Source organism: Sminthopsis crassicaudata, chromosome 4 (genome assembly GCF_048593235.1).
Source record: "Sminthopsis crassicaudata isolate SCR6 chromosome 4, ASM4859323v1, whole genome shotgun sequence".
NCBI classification, from domain to species: domain Eukaryota; kingdom Metazoa; phylum Chordata; class Mammalia; order Dasyuromorphia; family Dasyuridae; genus Sminthopsis; species Sminthopsis crassicaudata.
This window is the reverse complement of record NC_133620.1, coordinates 259,876,057-259,899,262: the sequence shown is the minus strand read 5'-3', so window position 1 is coordinate 259,899,262 and position 23,206 is coordinate 259,876,057. Positions and strand designations below refer to the sequence as shown.

Sequence of the window (23,206 nt, the reverse complement as noted above, 5' to 3'; positions counted from 1 at the left end):
ATATGCCCTTTAGCAATAAAGAAAGTTACTTTATAAATGCATTGGATGTCAAAGAAATGACAGCTTTGGATTTATTATTTGCAATAGGTAATTCCAAGTAGACAGTTTAAAATTTATCATTAGCCTCCTAATCAAGATCTTTACCTCAATCCAGTTCCCATCCCTTCCAATCTAATTTCTATTAAATTGCCAAATTGATATTCTTAAAGTACTAGCCTGATTGTTTCTACTGAGTCTGTATCACAAAGAGATCATCTAAGAGGGAAAAAAAAAAAAAAAAAAAAACATGTGCAAAAATGCTTATAGCAGTCATTTTTGCAGAGATAAGAAAATGAAAATTTAGTGGATATGCATCAGTTGGGTAATGGCTGAATAAGTCACAGGATAAAATGTAATTGAGTATTATTATTCTATAAGAAATGATGAGCAGGCTGATTTCAGAAAAGCCTGGAAAGTCTTACATGAACTGATACTAAGTAAAATGAGTAGAACCAAGAGAACATTGCATACAGTAACAAGAAGATTATGTGATGATCAACCGTGATGAACTTGACTTTTCAATAATGTGGTGATTCAAGGCAATTCCAACAGACTTGGAATAGAACATGCCACCTACATCCAGAAAGAGAACTATGAAGACTGAATGTGAGTTAAAACATAGTGTTTTCACCTTCTGTGTTGTTGCTTAACCATTATCCCCTTCATTTACTTTATGGCCCATCTGAATTTGCCATTTGCTGTCCCTTACAGACAATATTCCATCTCCTATCTTCATACTATTCCTGGTGCTTGGAATGCATTTCTTTCTCACATCTGCCTCTTAGAATCCCTAGCTCTCTTAAAACAAAACTTAGCTCATATGATATCTTTTTCATGAGGTCTTTCCTGATATACCTCCTATTAATTATTCATTTAATATACTAAATATTTCTCCTGGGAAACATTTCTTCATTTTTATTTATGATCAGTGTCATGCACTCTAGTTGGCAAAAAAAGGTGCTTAATAAATGAAGGTTGATAATAGTAATCTGTCATATTAATTGAGTTGTATACCTCATGAATTTTGAAATAATCACCTGTGTACAGATGCTAGTAATAATGGCTAGAATTTGTATAGTACTTTAAGTTTCACAAAGCATTTACAAACATTATTTCATTTGATCCTCATAACCTAAATGTTTTATTTTCCTCATTTTAAAGATGAGATGAAACAGGTAGAGGTTAAATGACTTTCCGAGAGCTACACATCTATTCAGTATTTAAAGTTGGGTGTGAATTCAGGTATTCCTGAGTCAGGACTAGCAGTCTCTCCACTGTATTATTTAGATGCCAAGCAAAAATTACAAGAAAATGAGGCTGATTCATTTATAAAATTGGAGAAAGAAAAAAATGAATTTGAAAAATTACAAAAAATTTATAGAGTATGATATAATCAATATAAAATATCATTTATATTAATCTTACAATATAATGTAAAATATAAATAGCTTAAAAGAGGCCAAAGGAAACAAACTTCTTGTTAAAATTCATATAAATTATAAATTATTATTAATGTCATTAAATTACAGATTTATAATTGGAAGAGGTCTTTGAGGCCTTAATTGAAAATAATAAGAATTTCTAATGGCTCTTGCTGATTTGATTCTCTATATTCTTTAAAATTATTACTTATAATACATTTTTTAAAGAACAATCCCTCTCATTTTTCTATTTCCTACCCTATAACAACCAAGCAAAATAGTCCACAAAAGATTGCTTTAAAAAAGTGGGAAACTTAAGGAGAAAAAACATTTCAAGTGAATCAGTTCATAAAATATAGTTAGTTGCAAAGTTTAATAAATACCCTCGCACTGGAACATTGATATGCCTTGCTGATTTAACAACTGCTTCAAATCTCTCCATGCTTTCTTCGATAGAACAATTAATGTTCTTCTTACTGAATGACTCAGATGCTGCTCCAAATACTGACACCTCTGTGGCCCCAGCTGCAATCTGTAAAACATAATTCAGAGGCAAAATTTGAGACCTGACAGATGCTAAATAAGTGATATTAGAAGGAAGAAATAAAAACATAGATTTATTTCCCCCTAAATCTTTGGTATGTGATTATTCTCTACCATCTAGAACTTTTAATCTATCACTCTGATTTATGACAATTTTATAAATGGTACTAATGTAATTATGTAGGCTGGACAGATATTTAAAATTTTTAATTTACATGTATTTACTGTGATATTTTGTCTAAGCAATATCTCAATTGAAATAATGAAAACACAGAACTTCTGTTAAAATTTTTTGGGATTGCTTTGTTGTTATTGTTGTTTATTTGTTTGCAATAGAATCTACTCTGTTAAATAAAATTTTCCAAAGCTGGAATATTAAGGCATTAGACTCTTTTCTCCTCCCAAATTCAAAAAATTCAAAAAAACCAATTTTTTTTGTTTGTTTTTAAACAACTTTTCCTTTTAGAGATTCTCCAATGTTGACTTCTTTTTATTGTTACAAGAAAACCTTTCCTCTTTTTTTTTCTTTACCTCACACCTTTCATTCTTTACCAACTCCCTTGTTTGCCTCATAATATGATACTTTCATTTATCCTAAATTACCCAAATGAAAATCATCTTCTTTCATCAGTTTTGACTTTGTCACTCTCTCCTGGGCCCTCTAATGTTTCATCTCAATTATTTAATGTTAATTCCAAGTTTTCAATTCAATTTTATGGACCTCCCTCCCTGTTTTTATCTCTTTCTTTCTGTTCTCTTATCTACATTTAGTAAATAATAGTAAAAAGTATTTAATTAATAAATCATTTCTGGATTACTTTCTTATTTATTTTCCACTATAAACACACTGTCTCAATGCTTAAATATCTGAATTACTTTTTAACCTACTATCTTGTTACCTTCTTCATTTGTTCATTCATGTTATAACTATAACCTACACAGTTAGTCAATAAAATTTATGTGTGACTTATTTTCTTGTGTTTTTCCACATTGCAATCATTAATTTTATCAAATAGTAAAACAAAATATAAAAACAATATGAATATATAATACTCAATTAGACACCTTGATTATAGATTAGTCATCAAACTCAACACTTTAGATAACATCTCCAATTGGAGATGTATGGAGAAGAAAATTTTATGCATGCTTTCAAAACATTTTTGGCCACTATTCACAGCTATTTTAAGCTATTTTAGCATATTATTAATAATACGGTTGATTTATCATATCAAATCATTTTTGCCCCCCTCTATACACAATTGTATTAATTCTATTTTAATATATAATTCTTAATACAACTGATTATATTCTTTCTCAATCTCTGCAGACTGGAAAGCTAGGAAAGGGACTGCCATAAAAGTAGGGCATAGAAAAGGTGAAAAAGTTGACAAAGAAATGCAATGCTTGGGAAGCTGTGTGGCTCAGTAGAAATAAAAGAAGATTTCTACAGTCAGAGAATTGGGTACAAAACCTGGTTCTGGCACTTTACTGCCTACACACCTTTGGACAAGTCAAAACCTCTCTGCATCAAATTTCTCATATGAAAAATGAGAGAAGTGGATTCAATAACCTCTATTATACCTTCCAGATCTGGAACTATGCTTTTATAGTAACTGTTCTAGAATTTTTTTGAAGTGTTCTTAATTATTACAGATAGCCACTGAATTCCCTTGTGTTTAAGTACCACTAAAGTCACATAGTGGCTATGTGGCCTTGGATAGTTCTCTTAGTTTTTAGTGTTTTACATCTGTCTTAAATTTTTTCCACTCACAATCCTTTTTTGCCCATAAATTTTTATGTGATGCCATAGTTATAAATTTATAAAATATACAAATCAAACAGTTACTGATAATAAATCATAATTTCATAACCCCTACATTTAGTTATGAGATGCTATATGAAGTGACAACAGTTTAAGAAGTTGAGTTCTAAGCAACTCTCTAAGACTATAAGTTGTTAATTTTTTTGTCCACATTACTAAGAGGAGTTTACTAATTGGGAGTTCTCTTAACTAATAAAATGCAAGGTTCATTCACTATCCTAATTTTATATTTTAAAAGTTAGAAAAAATTACAGTACATTTCAGAGCAATTATTAATACAGATAGATCAATTAAAATAAAAGGTTTGACTCTTGAAAATATAATCTTCATTTATCTGAAAAATGCATTTATATGCTACACTTCATTCCTCCAGAATCCTAATAAATGAAGTATGATTGCCTAAACAGCATGACAACTCAATCCTTGTGAGATATATGTGTAGAATATAAATATCATGGCCTTAGGAAATTTGCTTGATAAAACATTATATTATTCAGCTTTTAGAGAAATTAATATTACTTACAGCATGATGAAAGCCCTGAAGATTAGGAGTGAGCACAGGATATCGAACACCAGGGTATTGATAGATTCCTTTCATTACTTCTGTATGATCTGCCATCTTCAACATATAAGAGTTAATAGGTTTTATTTTTATTATAAAACATGATTTTATATTTATATTAACTTTTAATAGTAATGATCATTATTATTTATATGTAGGCCATGAAAATCAAACATCTCTATAATATCTAAAAATATATACTGAAATCCATCATTATAGCAGAGGTACCAACTCACAGTTGGCCAAAGTATGGCCAGAATCATATTAAAATGTAATTATGAAATGTTTAAAAAAATAAATAGAAATACAATACAATATAGATAATGTTAATCTCTGGCTTCCTAAGTCAATATATAACCTACAAGGATTTATTTCTATACAAGTTTAACACTACTGATTAAGACCCCAATAAAATAGCACCAAATACTTAAGACATAAAATAACAGAAGATAAACTCTCCAGATTACATTGAACAGGTGCACAAGTGAAGAATGTTGTTCAATATAATCAAATATTTATGAAAGGAAAGGACCTTAGTAGACATTTAGTTTGAACCTCTTATTTGAGATTACTAAAACACTGGAGGAAAAATTGAAGCCATGACTGGCCCTTGCCAATCCTAATTTCTATCTTATTTTGGTTATTTTTCTATATTGATATAAACGTACAGTACCTAATTATAGTACCAATTATCCTCCATCTATGATTTAATTGTTATTCATATCAACAGTTTTAATGATACAAGTAGCTCTTCTGCAAATGAATATCTTCTACCAAGGCATTTTTAAATATTAGATTAGTGGTACTAAGTTTAATGACATACATGAGGTCACATAGTAAGTATCAAAGGTAAAAACAGAATCAAAATCAGCCTCAGGCCAAATTTTCATGCTTTTCAGATTTCTCTAAATGTCTACTATTATTTAACAGAAACATAGGTTAAATAAATGAAAAACAATATATGAAAGCTCACAAGAAAGTAATATATCCAAATTGATTAGAAAGAATGAAAAACTTATGAAGATCTTAGTATATATGGGCAAAGTACTAGAGTAAAAGTAGTAAAAAGAGAGACAGGGACAAACATAGGCGGAGACAGAGGCAGAGGCATAGAGACTGAGACAGAGATAGACAGAAAACAAGAAACAGAGAGGGACAGACAGAAATGAGAAAGGGAAAGAAGGAAGGGAGGGAGGGAGGGAGGGAGGGAGGGAGGGAGGGAGGGAGGGAGGGAGGAAGGAAGGAAGGAAGGAAGGAAGGAAGGAAGGAAGGAAGGAAGGAAGGAAGGAAGGAAGGAAGGAAGGAAGGAAGGAAGGAAGGAAGGAAGGAAGGAAGGAAGGAAGGAAGGAAGGAAGGAAGGAAAAAGGACAAATGGGAGAAAGGAGGGAGAAAGGAAGAAAGGAAAAAAGGAAAAGAGAAAGAAGTAATAAAAGAAGGAAGGAAGGGAAAAAGAAAAAAGGAAGGAAGGAAGAAAAAATAATTTAACTATATAATAAGCTTATAGTGGATTGGCATCAAATAATCTCTGATGTGCTATTGATCCCTGATTTGCTGACATGCTATCTGGTTCACCAGTGTGGTATATATCAAATTGAATCTCAAGAAAAATTCCAAGAAAGGATGTTACAAATTTTTTTTTGTTTGTTTGTTTTTTTAAGAATAAAAAAATTGGGTTTATGTACACATACACATTGTAATGTGTTTAATGCCACTCTTAGAATTCTGTGCTTATTGTCCTGTTGGTCTTAGTCATAGTTGATTAGAAGTGATGCTTTTGGTAGAGAGAAAAATGGACCCCCTACTTCATAATTTCCTCTCAATGAAAACTTCAGGGAATTTACTGCTCTAACTATCTACAGAATTTCAGGTGCAGAATACTGACTGCATGTCTAAATGATACAAATTGATATAATTTAAATGTTTATATAAAATATTCTTGGGGCAGCTAGGTGGCACAGTGGATAGAGCACCAGCCCTGAATTCAGGAAGACCCGAGTTTAAATCTGGTCTCAGACACTTAACACTTCCTAGCTGTGTGACCCTGAGCAAGTCACTTAACCCCAGCCTCAAAAAAAAAAAAAAAAAAAAAAAAAGGAAACATTCTCCAAATTTTAATACATGTATATGCGGATGCACAGATAAATGTGTGTGTATATGTATGTATGTATATATATATATATATATATATGTATAGAAACATATATGTGTGTTTATACAAACATGCATATGTATATTGTATGTATATGTGTATGTAAACACACACATAATCATAAGCTTCTTGAGGGCAGATACTCTCTTTTGAATCTTTTTTAATCCCTAGCACTTATCATAACACATGATACATAATAAGTACTTTATGAATGTTTACTAATAGATAAACACATACCTGTATATATGTTTATATCTATCATGTCAACTTTTTTTATTGTGGTGTGAGACCATGATTTCAGTGGTATACAGAGCTCCCCAGTGAGGAAATTCCTACCAGTTCAGGTCAGCTGCTTCTCTGCATCTGATAGAAGTATAGGATGTTTCCTGAACCAATATGAAATAAAGTGACTTGCCCAGGGTCACATAAATACTATGTGGGAGAAGTAAGACTTGATCCACCTTCCTAATCATGAAGTCATATCTTTATCTACTATGTTAAACAGAAAAGAAAAACAATAATGATGAAAGCATAACCAATTAATTTTTTGTTGCTGAGAATGATTGGTTTAGTGGAGAAACACCATACTGTAGAAAGAAGACTTAGGTCCAAATCCAAGCCCAGCCACTACCATCTTTGGAAAATCAATTCCCTTTCCAACACTCTATTTCCATACCCTGAAGTTCTAGGTTTGGCCCAAATGACTTCCTAAATCTTCTAGTTCTGAAATTTTATATTTCTATGGTAGCCATTCTTTAATGAAAACAAATTAACTCTCATTTAGTGGTCAGACATGGCTATATGTACATGTATCATAGGATCTAATAATTCAAATAAATATAGATTCTAAAATACACAAAGAAAAAACCCTGACATGTTCATTATGAACAATTCTTTTGAATTTGAAAGGATAGTGGCTGATCTAATGTATATGGAAATGGGGAAATGCACCTGTGGTGAGAGTCTAGGGCAAAAAGTAGGAACGGTATCAAAAAATACCAGGAAAGCCATGACCCCAGAAGTAAAACAAAGTCTCAGATACAGCCTCACAATCTGTTTGAAGTCTCAAGTATAATAAGAAATGGATGGAACTTGGACAAATGTTGTCCATCGGAGAGAGAGAAAAAGAGAAAGACCTCAAAACAAAGGAGATAATCTAAAGATAATTCTGGTCAAAAGACCATGGAAACACTAAAGTACTACAAACTGCATATAGGTACAGAAAAAATTCAAAGACATGATCCTTTTCAATATTTAGGATATGAAGTATATCCTAAGACATTCACAGTACAAAAGCTTTCTTTAAGAACAGAGAAGTTGAACACCTTAAATGATTTCCAAAAATTAATAGGAGATATCCAATGGATGCATCCAGTGTTAGGCTTAACTACCAATCAACTACAACCTCTATATGACATTTTAAGGGGAGACACCACACCAGCTTACAAAAGAAGCACAAGAGGCTTTGAGAGAAGTTGAACTGGCTTTATCCAATGTGGTTGAAAGAGTCACTCAAAAACCCTTGGAAATATTAGTTTTTGCTACAAAAGAGGCACCCACAGCAGTCCTTCATCAAGGAGACAGTGTGATTGAGTGGGTGAACCTCCCAGCACAACCAGAACAAAGCCTTACTCCTTACCCAGTGCTTCTGGCTAGATTTTTATTAAAGGCAATTAAGAGAGTAATACAATTATCTGGAATAAGTCCTGAAAAAAATATACACATTCTATACTAACGCACAAATTAATGTATGCTGTGAGACCATCCCAGAATGGCAAATTTTATTGGCCACCGCTCCAAATTTTGCACATGGATCTCCATTAAAGATAACCTGGCTACTACATAATTGGCAATGGATTTTTGAAGAAAAAGTTTCTAAGGTTCCTCTTAAAGGATCAACAATCTTTACAGATGCCTCCAAAGAAAATATTTGTGCTGTATACTCTCATGATTTAACCATAAAGAGAGTAGTCAGGACTCCTATTCAGTACACTCAACAGAATGAATTATTTGCTATCATGCTAGCTCTTACTTATTACCCAGGAGATGTAAATATAATTATTGATTCAGCCTATTCAGTAGGTGTACTACAAAGAATTGCCACAGCCCAAATAAAATTTGCAGCCTCTAATATTTATCAGCTCTTTACGGAACTTCAAGAGCAAGTGAGGAAACATCCAGGCAAGATTTATATCTTGCATGTCCACTCACATAGTGGACTTCCAGGTCCTATTTTTGATGGAAATTCAAAGGCAAATAGCCTTCTAACCATGTCAGCCAGTAGTCCTTTATTTCAGGAAGCACAAGAATCTCATTCTAAATATCATCAGGCTGCTCGAGCTTTACCTTTACAATTTGGAATCCCAAGCGAGGAAGCTAGGAGCATAGTAAAAAGCTGTACAGCTTGTCTTCCTTTCCACGCTCCTACACTCCCTCCAGAGAAGAATCCTCGTGGTTTGAGACCCAATGAAATCTGGCAAATGGATGTGACCCTATATAAATCTTTTGGTCGTCTGTCTTTCATCCACGTGGTAGTAGATACCTTTTCAGGATTCACTTTTGCAGTGCCAACAGCAAAAGAGACAGCCCGAGTGGTCACTGAATTCCTTATCCAAGCATTGCAATTATGGGTGTGCCACAAGAAATAAAAACAAATAATGGACCTGCATATAGTTCTAAACATTTTGCACACTTCTGTGCGCAGTATGAAATATTACACATTACTGGAATACCTTTTAATCTGCAAGGTCAGGCAATAGTAGAGAGAAGAAACAGAGACATTAAGACACTCCTCCAAAAACAAAAGAAAGGGGGAGCCACAGGTAACCCTAGGGAACTTCTAAATTTAGTTCTCTATACCATTAATTTTCTAATTTTTGACAAAGATGCACTGGCTCCGGCAGACAGGTTTTATAATCCACCAGAAGGGCAGTGTCCAGTGCGAGCAGCTCCACTGTCCTTTAGATAATCGACAGGTGATGTGGAGAGACCCCGAAAGTGGTGAATGGAAGGGACCAGATAGATTAACTGCCTGGGGGAGAGGGTTTTTTTGTATTTCTTCAGATGGAGAAGGAATCAGATGGGTGCTAACGAGTTGTATTTGCCTTGTCCATCGGAAAGAGACAGAAAAAGAGAAAGACCTCAAAACAAAGGAGAAAATCTAAGAAACTCTGACACTGAAAGAGCATGGCTAATAAGAAGACTGTTAAAGAACTTTAAAAACCAGCAGGAATCATTGGATTTCCTAACACAAGATGAGACTAATGGACAATGGACTTATAGACATTTATAAATTCTCAATTTATGATTATTTGATCATGTTATTTGTTACATACTTCTAGCATGTGTTATGTTACTATGTTACTATGTGTTTATGTAATCTATGTAATTGTGTGTAATGCCTTCCATATTGATGGATTTATGTCTCAAGGTCATGACCACCCTATATTCTAAATCAAAAAAAAGGGGGAGATGTTAGGTTCTTGCTAAGTCGGTACTTGACAATTCTCTAGTTCCGGCCTTTACTGGGAGTTTTTACTTGTGAATTCCTGGAAAAGAGCTTGAATGCTTAGGAGGAGCAAGTTCATTGGTTGAAGTAATTCTTCCCAGAATTGTCAAGTACCGACTTAGCACTTAGTAAGAACCTAACAGACAAAAGGGGTTATCTTGAGAAAGCTATTTTGGTTTATATAAATATACTCATTATAAAGGACATATGAAGAAAGACACTATCTGCATTTAGAGAATCAACTGATTATAGAATAATTTTACACACATGCACACACACATACCTATTTGTGTCTAATAGTAGCCATCTCTAGGATGGTAGAGGGAGAGAAGAAAAAAAATTACATGACAACTTTATTACATATTTAAAAGGAATAGCAATTGTATGTAACTGATTTGTAGTTTAATGTGTAATCATTTTTATTATACTGTATTATGGAAATGCTTATTTTATCCATAAATTTAAAAAAATTAAAATGCCAGTTCTGTTTCATTAAATCTATAGAGCCTTCCAGATAGCTGATGGTGTTTGAGTCTAGTAATAGTATATTAGCACTTCAACCAATAATAAACAAGAACTTTTATATTTGTTATTTCTCAGATCTAAACCAAGATCAGGAACTTGCAAAGATGAGACCAGGAAGGCAGCAATCATACTTCACTGTATGTCAGAAAACTTGGGATCAATGAAAGCTTGTAGATCCCCAGCCTAAACCATGCTTAAAACCCTTAAAGAATATTATACAGTAATTGGGAAAGGCATCATTAGAAATCATAGAAGGAAAACTCCAAAACATATTATGGCCAAACTGCAGAGCATCCAGGTCAAATAAAAATATTGCAAGCCATCAGAAAGAAAAAATCCCAGTACTAGACCTCATCAGTAGATTATAAGAACCTTTGCATCAAGTTTCTCTGGAAAAAGTCTCATTTTCATAATTAATATGGAACTAATTCAAATTCAATAAGAATAATTCTACCATTGATAAATAGGGGAACGTAAGGCAGTTTTATGAGAAAGATTTTCATGTTATCAAAAACTGAGTGAAAAATGCTCCAAATAAATACTAATTTTTAAATGCAAAATAAATCAATCAGATTCACATGTACACTAGGACAATGGACCTCATATTTCTTGACTATGCATATTTATTGCAAGATGTCTTTGGTATTTCTACCAGGAATGGAGAAAAAGAGAAAATATATTTTTGTTAACTAAAAATCTTTAAGATTTCCACACAGGATGGGGGGATGTGTGAAAAAGGGGATATTATTCAATAGCTCCCAAACTCCTAAAGTAAAGCTATTCTAGTTTTTGGCAATTTTAAACAGTATTGTGATGGTAAATGTTTAACTATTGACATTCAGTGGAAAATACTTATAAATCAATACACATCTACACTATTAGAATATTAAAATTATACATAGATATGCATATACATGAATGTAAATACACAAATATACATATATAAGTTTATGAATTTTGCTGATATAAAAATTGCAGCATATATTTTTTTTATTAAAGCTTTTTATTTACAAAGCATAAGCATGGGTAATTTTTCCAACATTGACCCTTGCATAACCTTTTGTTCCAAATTTTCTGTTCCTTCCCTCCACCCTCTCCCCTAGCTGGAGGTAGTCCAATACATGTTAAATATGTTTAAATACATGTTAGATCCAATATATGTATACATATTTATACAGTTGCCTTAGTGCACAAGAAAAATAAAATTAAGAAGAAAAAAAAAGAAAAACAGAAAGAAAACAGAAAGCAAGCAAATAACAACAGAGAGTGAGAATGCTATATTGTGTTCCACCCTCTGATCCTATGGTTCTGTCTCTGGGTGTAGATGGCTTTCTTCATCAGTGCACAAATGGAACTGGTTTGCATCATCTCAAGGTTGAAGAGAGCCACGTCCATCAGAATTGATCATCGTATAGTCTTGTTGAAGTGTATAATGATCTCCTGGCTCTGCTCATTTCACTTAGCATCAGTTCATGTAGGTCTTTCCAAGCCTCTCTGAAATCATCCTACTGGTTGTGTCTTAACAGAACAATAGTATTACATAGCATTCATATACCATAATTTATTCAGCCATCCTCCAATTGATGGGCACCCACTCAATTTCTTGCCACTACAAAGAAGGCTGCCACAATTTTGCACATGTGGATCCCTTTCCCTCTTTAGATCTCTTTGGGATACAATCCCAGTAGTAACACTGCTGGATCAAAGGGTATGCACATTTTGATAACTTTTTGGGCATAATTCCAGATTGCTCTTCAGAACTATTGGATCCACTCACAACTCCACCAACAATGTATCAGTGTCTTAGTTTTCCCATTTCCCCTCCAGCATTCGTCATTGTCTTTTCCTGTCCTCTTAGCCAATCTGAGAGGTGTGTAGTGGTATCTCAGAGTTGTCTTAATTTGCATTTCTCTAATCAATGGTAATTTGGAGCACCTTTTTATTTTTTTCATATGGCTACAAATAGTTTCAATTTCTTCATTTGAAAATTGTCTGTTCATATCTTTGAGCATTTATCAATTGCTTGAGCTATTATAAATTTGAGTCAATTCTCTATATATTTTAGAAATGAGGCCTTAATCAGATCCCTTTGATGTAAAAAGTGTTTTCCCAGTTTATTGCAGCAATTTGCAAACAATAATGAAATATAAATTCCATATAACCAATTGATTGTCAGAGAATGCTTTAGCTGTTTCTTTTCTTTTCTTTTTTTTTTGCTGCATTCTTATATCTACAGCCAATTTACAGTTACAATTCAACAATATTTTAACGAATGAAGTTGTATCCCATTCCTCTAATTTTTTAACCAATAAGTTTGTCATTAAATTGTACATATGATCTGTGGTTAAATTTTTTTCAGCCTTATAAAACTTATGTTCATTCAAGTAAAACATTTATTAATAAATAACATATATAAAAGTAAGTAATATCTTTTTTAACCTTGTTACAGTTGAAAAGATTGAAACATTTTGATTCTATACTATGTGCAACATTTCAAAGCAATTTCATGTTTTAAAATTTTCACTTAAAGATTACATTTCAATCCAGTTATTCATGTTATTATTGCTCTTTGAAGATAAGCTTAAGATAAGGATGAAGATGAAACAAAATCCTGTCTTTTATCAGTCTCTAGGGTCTTCCTTAATTCTAGTACCTTCCCTTTAATGATTATTTTCAATTTATCTTGCATATAGTTTATTTTTAATGTAATCATTTATGTGTTGCCACCACCATATTCTTAGCTCATTGTGGGCAAGGATTATAATTTGTTTTTTTATTTGATTAGCCAGTGTTTAGCATGTTTGACACATAGTAGATGCTTATTAATATTGTTATTAACTTACTTTCCTAAATTTCAACTTTTTAAGAGAAGTGTATTCAGATTATCTCCGATGATATATCTGTTTATGTAATTGGGCACTTATTGAAGCTTTTTTATTTCCCTTCCTAACTTTGATGCTTCCACCATTTTTCATGTATTCCTATAAGACTTTCTGGGACATCCTTCTTTGCTGATGAGCAGTCTGCTTAAGTTTGTTCTATCAGCCTTCCTAAGTTTTTCCATATTGAAAGATACAGTCTGTGTTCAATTGATTATCTATTCTGAATAACGTCTGGTGGGAACAAATTGATATACAATGAGGTTGATTCACCATTCCTTCAGGTTTGACATAGCCAGTAATTATGGCATTCTTTTTTTTTTTTCTTTTCTTTTTTCTATTCTACCTTCCTTGGCTGTGCAAAATCAGAAGTTACATCTTTCAGGAAGGAGGGATTCCAAAGGGAAGGTGATCTGCTACAGTGACTGAAGATTTGAGAGGTCCCTATCTGAAGACCAGGTCAGAGGTAAAAGGTAGTAATTTTTTTCATGTTCTCAAATATCTTTTCTGATCTCTACATTCAAGTGACTAGGAAGAATCATTGACTGGCACTTTTTACAAGATGGAACCATGTAGTATGGGAACAGGGGGTGGTATATGTTATGGATATGGAGAAATTTTTTTCATTTAAATTCACTTTAGCATAAAGTGTTTGTGCTCAATTGCTAGTCCTGCGCAAACAAGTGAACTTGTTTTTTACTTTTGCCATAGGTATATGGAGGCTAGTGCAGGAATGGCAGAAAGACACTGAGTCTCTAAATATTAGAATTTTCCCTTTTTTACTAACAAAGGATTTTACTAATATTTCATCACCATTGTGGATTTGGCTATACTTTTTTTATATCTGACATATGTAACTTTTGTAGGAGTGAAGTTGTTAAGTCAAACACATTTGGAAAAAATAGCAAATTTGATATCTCATGACAAATAATGCTATTCTTCATTCTAAAACCTCAATACCTAATCAAATATCAAGTCAATGTTTAATAAATATTTGTAGAATATTCTGAGTTATTGAAATACCACAGAAATAACAATATCCATATTTTTTCAAATAAATGAGTTAAATATAACATCAATATCAGTAGTAAAAAGACTATATTAATCACTGCTTTCATTCTGAAAAGATAGTACTAAAATCTAATTCTAAATGCCAGTCATATTCTTAAGAAAAATAATAAAAATAGACATGACTATAAACCTATGCTCTAATACTCCAAATAAATTTAGGTAATTATGTATCCCTATTTCTTTTTATCCTAATACAGAATAATTGGAAAATATAAAATATCATAATGCAAATTTTATTGGTATTTAAAAGAATTAAATGTGTGAAAAATAGACTAAGGAAGTATTTCACAATACCTCACAAATCATTTACTTATCCTTGAATTTCAAAGGAGTACTGGTAGTCAGTCACTATATGACATAAAGGCCAAAGGGGAAATCAAAATCCAAATGTAAGTACTGAGGCTGAGACATGTACAAAGGGATATGTCATTCTATGTGCTACTCAGTCAATTCATTGTTTATTATGTCTTCATGAAGAACTTGATGGACTAAACAGAGCTGTCTCTTCTGGGAAACAGTAAAGGAATCCAAAAAGCAAATTATGAAGAGGTATTTCAGTGGGATTAGAAAATAAGCAGAGCTGATAGTAACCAAATTACCACATCATAAAGACTGAACTCTGATAACCACTGAAGATACTCTAATATAATTATAATAACTACATTAACTATGAGATTCTATCCTAGAATCCAACCACATTCATTGTTTTTCTTCTAAAATAGCTATGTTATAACAGATGCAATACATAATTATGTTCAGGCTTAATGTAGGCAATAAAAGCAAGTAATTTAAAAGTCTTAGGATGTCCTGATAGGATATAATTTTATTACAACGCCTAAATAAAGCAGGTTTCAATTAGAGAAATAAAATCCTGGTTTTACAATTCCTTGCTCTTGTGGGTTTACGTTATGCTTCAATCTTGATGTTATTTTAATGCCTTAAGTTTAACCATTATTTAAACAATAATGAAACTATGACCCTACAGAACTCTATTTTGACATTTAAGCATAGCTTCTCTACATCTGCTTTGATTTATCCAGTTTTTAACTTTTTACGTGGAGTTTTCATTTGGGATCATAAAACATTCCACATAATTTAGTCCATAACATGTTTTGCCATCATCTTAAAACTACAATGTCATCTTCATTACAATACTGTTGACTTTACATACTGTGGATAGAGAATATACAGATCAGATTGCTATAACCCAACAAACTCTGAAAGGTTTTAGTTTGGGATTGACAGTGACTTTATCCAAGCTTAATCCCCAGATATGTACCATAACATGGCCAATTTAGTCACTTGAAACATTTTTGCTAATTTCAACTGTCATAAGAAAAATATTTGCACAACACTGTGTATAGATTATTAAGGTACCTTGAAGGAGTTAACATTTATCTTCCTATGTTGAAGTCATCAGAATATACAAGCCTGTTTCATTACATTTAAATACTCAAATTTTATATATATTTCAATAAATCCAGTCATTTTTCATTATCTAGATATTCTGCCCATTTCTATATCATTTACTTTATGTACCAAAAGACTTTGTACTACCCTACAACATTTCTCCAACTCTTAATTTTTAATAATATTTTATATTTTCCAGTTATATGTAAAACAATTTAAAACATTTGATTGTTTATTTGTTTTAATTTGGGGTTTCCAAATCTCTTAAGATATCAAATAATGTTATGTAGGTTAAATATGTATAATTATGAAAAAATATTTCCACAATATTCATATTATGAAAGAAAAAACTAACCAAAACATACATACACATGAAAAATAGCATATTCTTTGACCTACAATCAAGCTCCATAAATTTTTTCTTTAAATGTGGTTAGCATCTTCATCATGAATCCATCAGAACTTTCTTGGATCTCTGTATTGCTGAGGATAGCTAAGTCATTCACAGCTGTTCATCATACTGTTATTGTGTATAATTATCTGGTTTTGCTCACTCCATTCTATATAAATTCATGTAAATCTTAAGTTCTTAAGTTTTTCTGAAAGACTGCTATTTATCATTTATTTTTTTATTAATTTTATATTTATAAAATTTTTGACAGCACATATACATGAGTAATTTTTAAAATAACATTATCCCTTGTTTTCATTTTTCCAAATTTTCCCCTCCCTCCCCTAGATGATAGGCAATCCCATTCATATTAAATGTGTTACAGTATAACCTAAGTACAATATATGTGTGTAAATCCAATTTTCTTGTTGCACATTAAGAATTGGATTCCTAAGGTATAAGTAACCTGGGTAGAAAGACAGTAGTGCTAACAGTTTACATTAAATTCCCAATGTTCCTTCTCTAGGTGTACCTGTTTCTGTCCATCATTGATCAACTGGAAGTGAGTTGGATCTTCTTTATGTTGAAGATATCCACTTCAATCCGAATATATTTTCATACAGTATTGTTGAAGTGTATAGTGATCTTCTGGTTCTGCTCATTTAACTCAGCATCAGTTCACGCAAGTCTCTCCACACCTCTCTGTATTTATCCTGCTGGTCATTTCTTATAGAGCAACAATATTCCATAACATTCATATACCATAATTTACCCATCCACTCTCCAACTGATGGACATCCATTCATTTTCCAGTTTCTAGCCACTACAAAAAGAGCTGCCACAAACATTTTGGCACATAGAGGTCCCTTTCTCATCTTTAGTATTTCTTTGGGATATAAGCCCAATAGTAGCACTGCTGGATCAAAAGATATGCACAGTTTGATAACTTTTGTGCATAGTTCCAAATTGCTCTCCAGAATAGCTGGATTCTTTCACAACTCCAACAACAATGTATTAGTGTCCCAGTTTTCCCACATCCCTTCCAACATTCATTGTTATTTGTTCCTGTCATCTTAGCCAATATGACAGGTGTGTAGTGGTATCTCAGAGTTGTCTTAATTTGCATTTCTCTCATCAGTAGAGATTTGGAACACTTTCATATGAGTGGATATAGTTTCAATTTCATCATCTGAGAATTGTCTGTTCATATCCTTTGAAAATTTATCAATTGGAGAATGGTTTGATTTCTTATAAATTAGGGTCAGTTCTCTATAGATTTTGGAAATGAGGCCTTTATCAGAACCTTTAACTATAAAAATATTTTCCCAATTTGTTACTTCCCTTCTAATCTTGTTTGCATTAGTTTTGTTTGTACAAAAGCTTTTTAATTTGATGTAATTAAAATCTTCTATTTTGTGATCAATAACGATCTCTAGTTCTCCTTTGGTCATAAATTCCTTCTTCCTCCACAGGTCTGAGAGGTAAACTATCCTCTATTCCTCTAATCTATTTATGATCTCATTCTTTATGCCTAAATCATGGACCCATTTTGATCTTATCTTGGTATATGGTGTTAAGTGTGGGTCCATATTTAATTTCTGCCATACTAATTTCCAGTTTTCCTAACAGTTTTTTTCAAATAATGAATTCTTATCCCAAAAGTTGGTATCTTTGGGTTTGTCAAACACTAGATTGCTATAGTTGTACCCTATTTTGTCCTGTATACCTAATCTGTTCCACTGATCGACTAGTCTATTTCTTAGCCATTACCAAATGGTTTTGGTGACTGCTGCTTTAGAATATAGCTTTAGATCAGGTAAATCTAGACCACCTTCCTATGACTTTTTTTTTTTTCATTAATTCCCTTGAAATTCTCGACCTTTTATTCTTCCATATAAATTTTGTTGTTATTTTTTCTAGGTCATTAAAATAGTTTCTTGGGAGTCTGATTGGTATAGCACTAAATAAATGGATTAATTTAGGAAGTATTGTCATCTTTATTATATTCGCTTGGCCTATCCAAGAGCACTGAATGTCTTTCCAATTATTTAAATCTGACTTTGTGGCAAGTGTTTTGTAATTTTGCACATATAATTCCTGACTTTTCTTTGGTAGATGGATTCCCAAATACTTTATACTCTCAACATTTGTTTGGAATGGAATTTCTCTTTGTATCTCTTGCTGTTGCATTTTGTTGGTGATGTATAAAAATTCTGAGAATTTATGAGGATTTATTTTGTATCCAGCAACTTTGCTAAAGTTGTGAATTATTTCTAATAACTTTTTATTAGAATCTCTGGGGTTCTCTAAGTATACCATCATATCATCTGCAAAGAGTGACAGTTTGATTTCCTCATTACCTACTCTAATTCCTTTAATCTCTTTCTCGATTCTTATTGCTGAGGCTAACATTTAACTATTGGTAGTATAAAAATAAAATTCTTGTCCCATGAGTGGTTAAAGTAACTTAATTGTATCATTAAATAGGATAATGACTTTGGAGCCAGAAGATCTGGGCTTCTTCAGTCCTGCCTTTGATATTTAGTATTCCTCTGTAAAATTTAGACAATAGTTCTTGGAATCCGTACCTCACGGATTTCTTTTGAATAGTAATGGTGATAGTAGGCAACCTTATTTCACTCCTAATCTTACTGGGAAGGGTTCCAGTTTATCTCCATTACATATTATGCTTACTGACGGTCTTAAATATGTGCTCCTGACTATTTTAAGAAATAGTCCATTTATTCTTATACTCTCAAGTGTTTTTAGTAGGAATGGATGTTGTATTTTATCAAATGCTTTTTCTGCATCTTTTGAGATGATCATATGTTTTTATTAATGTGATTAATATGGTCAATTATACTAATAGGTTTTCCTAATATTAAACCAGTCCTGCATTCCTGGTATAAATCCTACTTGATCACAGTATATTATCCTGGGGATTATTTTCTGAAGTCTTTTGCTAATATCTTATTTAAGATTTTAGCATCAATATTCATTAAGGAGATTGGTCTATTGTTTTCTTTCTCCGTTTTCGACTTGCCTGGTTTAGGTATCAGTACCATGTCTGTGTCGTAAAAGGAGTTTGGTAGGACTCCTTCATCCCCTATTTTTTCAAATAGTTTATATAACATTTAAATGTTTCGTAGAATTCACATGTAAATCCATCTGCTTCTGGGGATTTTTTTTCTAGGGAGTTGATTAATAGCTTGTTCTATTTCTTTTTCTGAAATTGGACTATTTAAGCAGTTTACCTCCTCCTCTGTTAAACTAGGAAGCCTATATTTTTGGAGGTAGTCATCCATTAAGTTATCAAATTTATTGGCATAAAGTTGGGCAATGTAACTCCTTATTATTTCTCTAATTTCCTCTTCATTGGTGGAAAGATCCTGCTTTTCATTTGTAAGACTTACAATTTGATTTTCCTCTTTCCTTTTTCTGATCAGATTTACCAAAAGTTTATCTATTTTATTGGCTTTTTCATAAAACCAACTCTTGGTTTTATTTATGGATTCAATAGTTTTTTACTTTCAATATTATTGATTTCTCCTTTTAATTTTAGTATTTCTTGTTTAGTTTTTGGTTGGGGGTTTTTAATTTGGTCTTTTTCTAGCTTTTTAAGTTGCAGGCCTAATTCATTAATCTTCTCTTTTCCTATTTTGTTCAAATAAGCCTCTAAAGATATAAAATTTCCCCTTATTACTGCATGAGCTGCATCCCACAAATTTTGGTATGATGTCTCATCTTTGTCATTATCTTGGGTGAAATTATTAATTGTTTCTATAATTTGCTCTTTCACCCAGTCATTCTTTAAGATGAGATTATTTAGTTTCCAATTACTTTTTGGTCTATTTACCCCTACCTTCTTATTGAATGTAGTTTTTATTGCATTGTTGTCTGAGAAGAAGGCACTTACTATTTCTGCCTTCCTGCATTTAATTTTGAGATCTTTATGTCCTAATATATGGTCAACTTTTGTATAGGTTCCATCAAGTGCTGAGAAGAAAGTATACTTACTCCTTTCTATCACCATTCAGTTTTCTCCAAAGATCTATCATACCTAGTTTTTCTAATGTTCTATTTACCTCTTTAATTTCTTTCTTATTTGTTTTGTGGTTTGATTTATCTAATTCTGAGAGTGCAAGTTTGAGAACTCCCACTATTATAGTTTTGCTGTCTATTTCTTCTTGCAACTCTCTTAACTTTTCCTTTAGGAAGTTAGATGATATACCACTTGGTGCATATATGTTTAGTATTAATATGGCTTCATTATTTATGCTACCTTTTAGCAGGATATAATTTCCTTGTTTATATCTTTTAATTAGATCAATTCCTGCTTTTGCTTGATCTGAGATAAGGATGGCTACCCCTGCTTTTTTTCCACTTCACCTGAGGCATAACAGATTCTGCTCCAACGTTTTACCTTTACTCTGTATGTATCTCCCTGCTTTAAGTGTGTTTCCTGTAAACAACATATTGTAGAGTTCTGCCTTTTGATCCAGTCTGCTATCAGCCTCCATTTAATGGAGAGTTCATCCCATTCAAATTTTCAGTTAAAATTACTTACTCTGTATTTTCCTGCCATCATATTATCCCTGGATTATGCTTTTTCCCCTCTTCTCCCCCCTGAATCCCTTCCCCAATATTTAATTTATGGACCCCATTTGTGATGCACAGCCCTCCCTTTTTAGTATCCCTCCCCACTCCTTTTAAGTCCCTTCCCCTTTCTTGTACCCTTCCCTTATTCCCCTTTTCCTTTTCCTCCCCCCCCCTTATTTTGAGGTGAGAGAGAATTCTCTGAAAAACAAATATGTCAATTATTTACTCTTTGAGCGTACTCTGATGAGAGTAAGATTCAAACAATGGTTCTCCCACTCTCTAAATTCCCTCGGATGTGGTAAATTTTCTATGCCTCTTCCTGGGATGTAGTTTCCCTCATTTTATCTCTCCTTCCCCTTTTTCTGATAATTTACTACTTCCCTTTTTATTTTATATCAGTAAAATCAAATTATCCATGTAGACTTTCTGTATATCCACAACAGAGATACAGTTTTCAAGAGTTCTTTTTACCTTTTTCTGCTTCACTTCAGTCTTGTGGATGTAGATCAACTTTTTTGTTTAAATCGTTTTTTTTTCTTTTTTTTTTCTTAGAAACAAATGGAATTCCTCTGTTTCATTAAATGTCCATCTTCTTCCTTGGAAGAAAATGCTAAAATTAGCTGGGTAGTTTATTCTTGGTTGCAATCCTTGTGCTTTTGCCTTTCAGAATATCAGGTTCCAGTTGCTTTGATCCTTTAATGTGGAGGCAGCCAGATTTTGCATGACCCTTATTGTGCTACCTTGATATTTGAATTGTTTTTTCCTTGCTGCTTGCAATATTTTTTCCTTTGTTTGGTAGTTCTGCAGCTTAGCCACACAATGTTCCTTGGAGTTCTTTTTTTAGGGTCTTTTTCAGAAGGTGTTCGACAAATTCTTTCAATGCCTATTTTCCCTTCTGTTTCTATTATCTCTGGACAGTTCTCTTTGATGATTTCCTGTAAAATAGAATCTAAGCTCTTTTTTTGATCATAGTTTTCAGGAATTCCAGTGATCCATAGATTATCTCTCCTAGATCAAATTTCCAGGTCTATAGATTTTCCCAGTAAATATTTGACGTTATTCTCCAGCTTTTCATTGTTTTTGTTTTGTTTGACTGATTCTTGGTTTGTCAATGAATCATGCATTTCTATTTGTTCAGTCCTGATTTTGAATGAGTTATTTTCACATTTTTTATTTCTTTTTGTATATGTCCAATTGAATTTTTAAATGAATTATTTTGCTCTGTTGATTTTTTTCCATTTCACTATTTTTTAAAGTGAGTTTTCTTTTTCCAAATCACAAATCCTACTTTCTTGAGAATTTTTTATCTTTTCCAATTCAGAAATCCTACTTTCCTATGATTTTTTAACCTTTTTTAATTCACAAACTTTGTTTCCCTGCACCTCCTATGAATTATTTAATTTAATTTAATATCAAATTTCAGGACATTGTTATTCTCTATCATAGCTTCTCTTTCCTTTCCCCATTTTTCTTCAAACTCTCTTAATTTTTAATAGTCTCTTCTAGGAGAGAGTTATGTGATGGGGGGGGGGCAAGTATCATTCCCCTTTAGGGTATTATCTGGAGACTGTCTGCTGTTAGCCTCCTTGGGGTTGGATAACCGCTCTTTCTCTGTATTGAAAGTGTCAATTGTTCTCTTTGGCTTCTTACTCATTGTTACCACTCTGTGGGGGGATCTGCCCTTGGGGTAAGAAATTTATTTATCAGCTTCCTCCCAGACTGGGGGTAGAATGTAACCACCCTGTACCTGGGCTAAGAGATAGCTCTGGGAGAGAGTTCCCCTCCCCTCTCCCTGGAAATGCCTCAGAGGTGTTTAGCACCACTGCATTGCAAGGAGTGCCCAGTGAAGGACCCCGCCCGGATTGGGGTGGATCTAGGATCTGGCTTTATATGTTAAAGTAGCTTGATTTCTCTTCTGATCTGCTGTTTTACAAGCAGAGTAGAGCTATCAGCCTGTGCCAGATTCCTCTATCTCAGTGGCTTCTCTGATCCCAGAGTTCTCCCCCGCCCGTTTGGCACAATGTGCTAACACCTAACCCTGTCCGTGGTGATCGTTTTTTCCTTCCCTCAGAACCGACCTTTTCTGTTGAAACTCCAGATTCTCTGTGGCTGGTAAGTTGTGCTTCTAATCCTTGTGGTTTTTATCATTCCAGCGTTATTTTTGAGGCTGATTTAACTAGTTGGTATTGAGGGAAGAAGGGAGCTTACAAATTTGTGTGTATCTTCTCCGCCATCTTGGTTCCACCACTAGTTATAATTTCTTATAGTAATAATTAAAATCACA

At 32.8% G+C, this 23,206-nt stretch overlaps 1 protein-coding gene across 1 annotated transcript in view; it reads right to left on the bottom strand.

Annotated features, from left to right (window-relative positions):
* HMGCLL1 (3-hydroxy-3-methylglutaryl-CoA lyase like 1) overlaps positions 1–23,206 on the bottom strand; it is a 233,614-nt gene that overhangs the window by 106,624 nt on the left and 103,784 nt on the right. Inside the window, exons 4-5 of the mRNA XM_074310629.1 lie at positions 4,352–4,447; positions 1,844–1,992 (exon numbers count right to left, since the gene is read on the bottom strand). Of these exons, the coding sequence (XP_074166730.1) occupies positions 1,844–1,992; positions 4,352–4,447 (245 nt within the window). The remainder of the gene's footprint in view (positions 1–1,843; positions 1,993–4,351; positions 4,448–23,206) is intronic.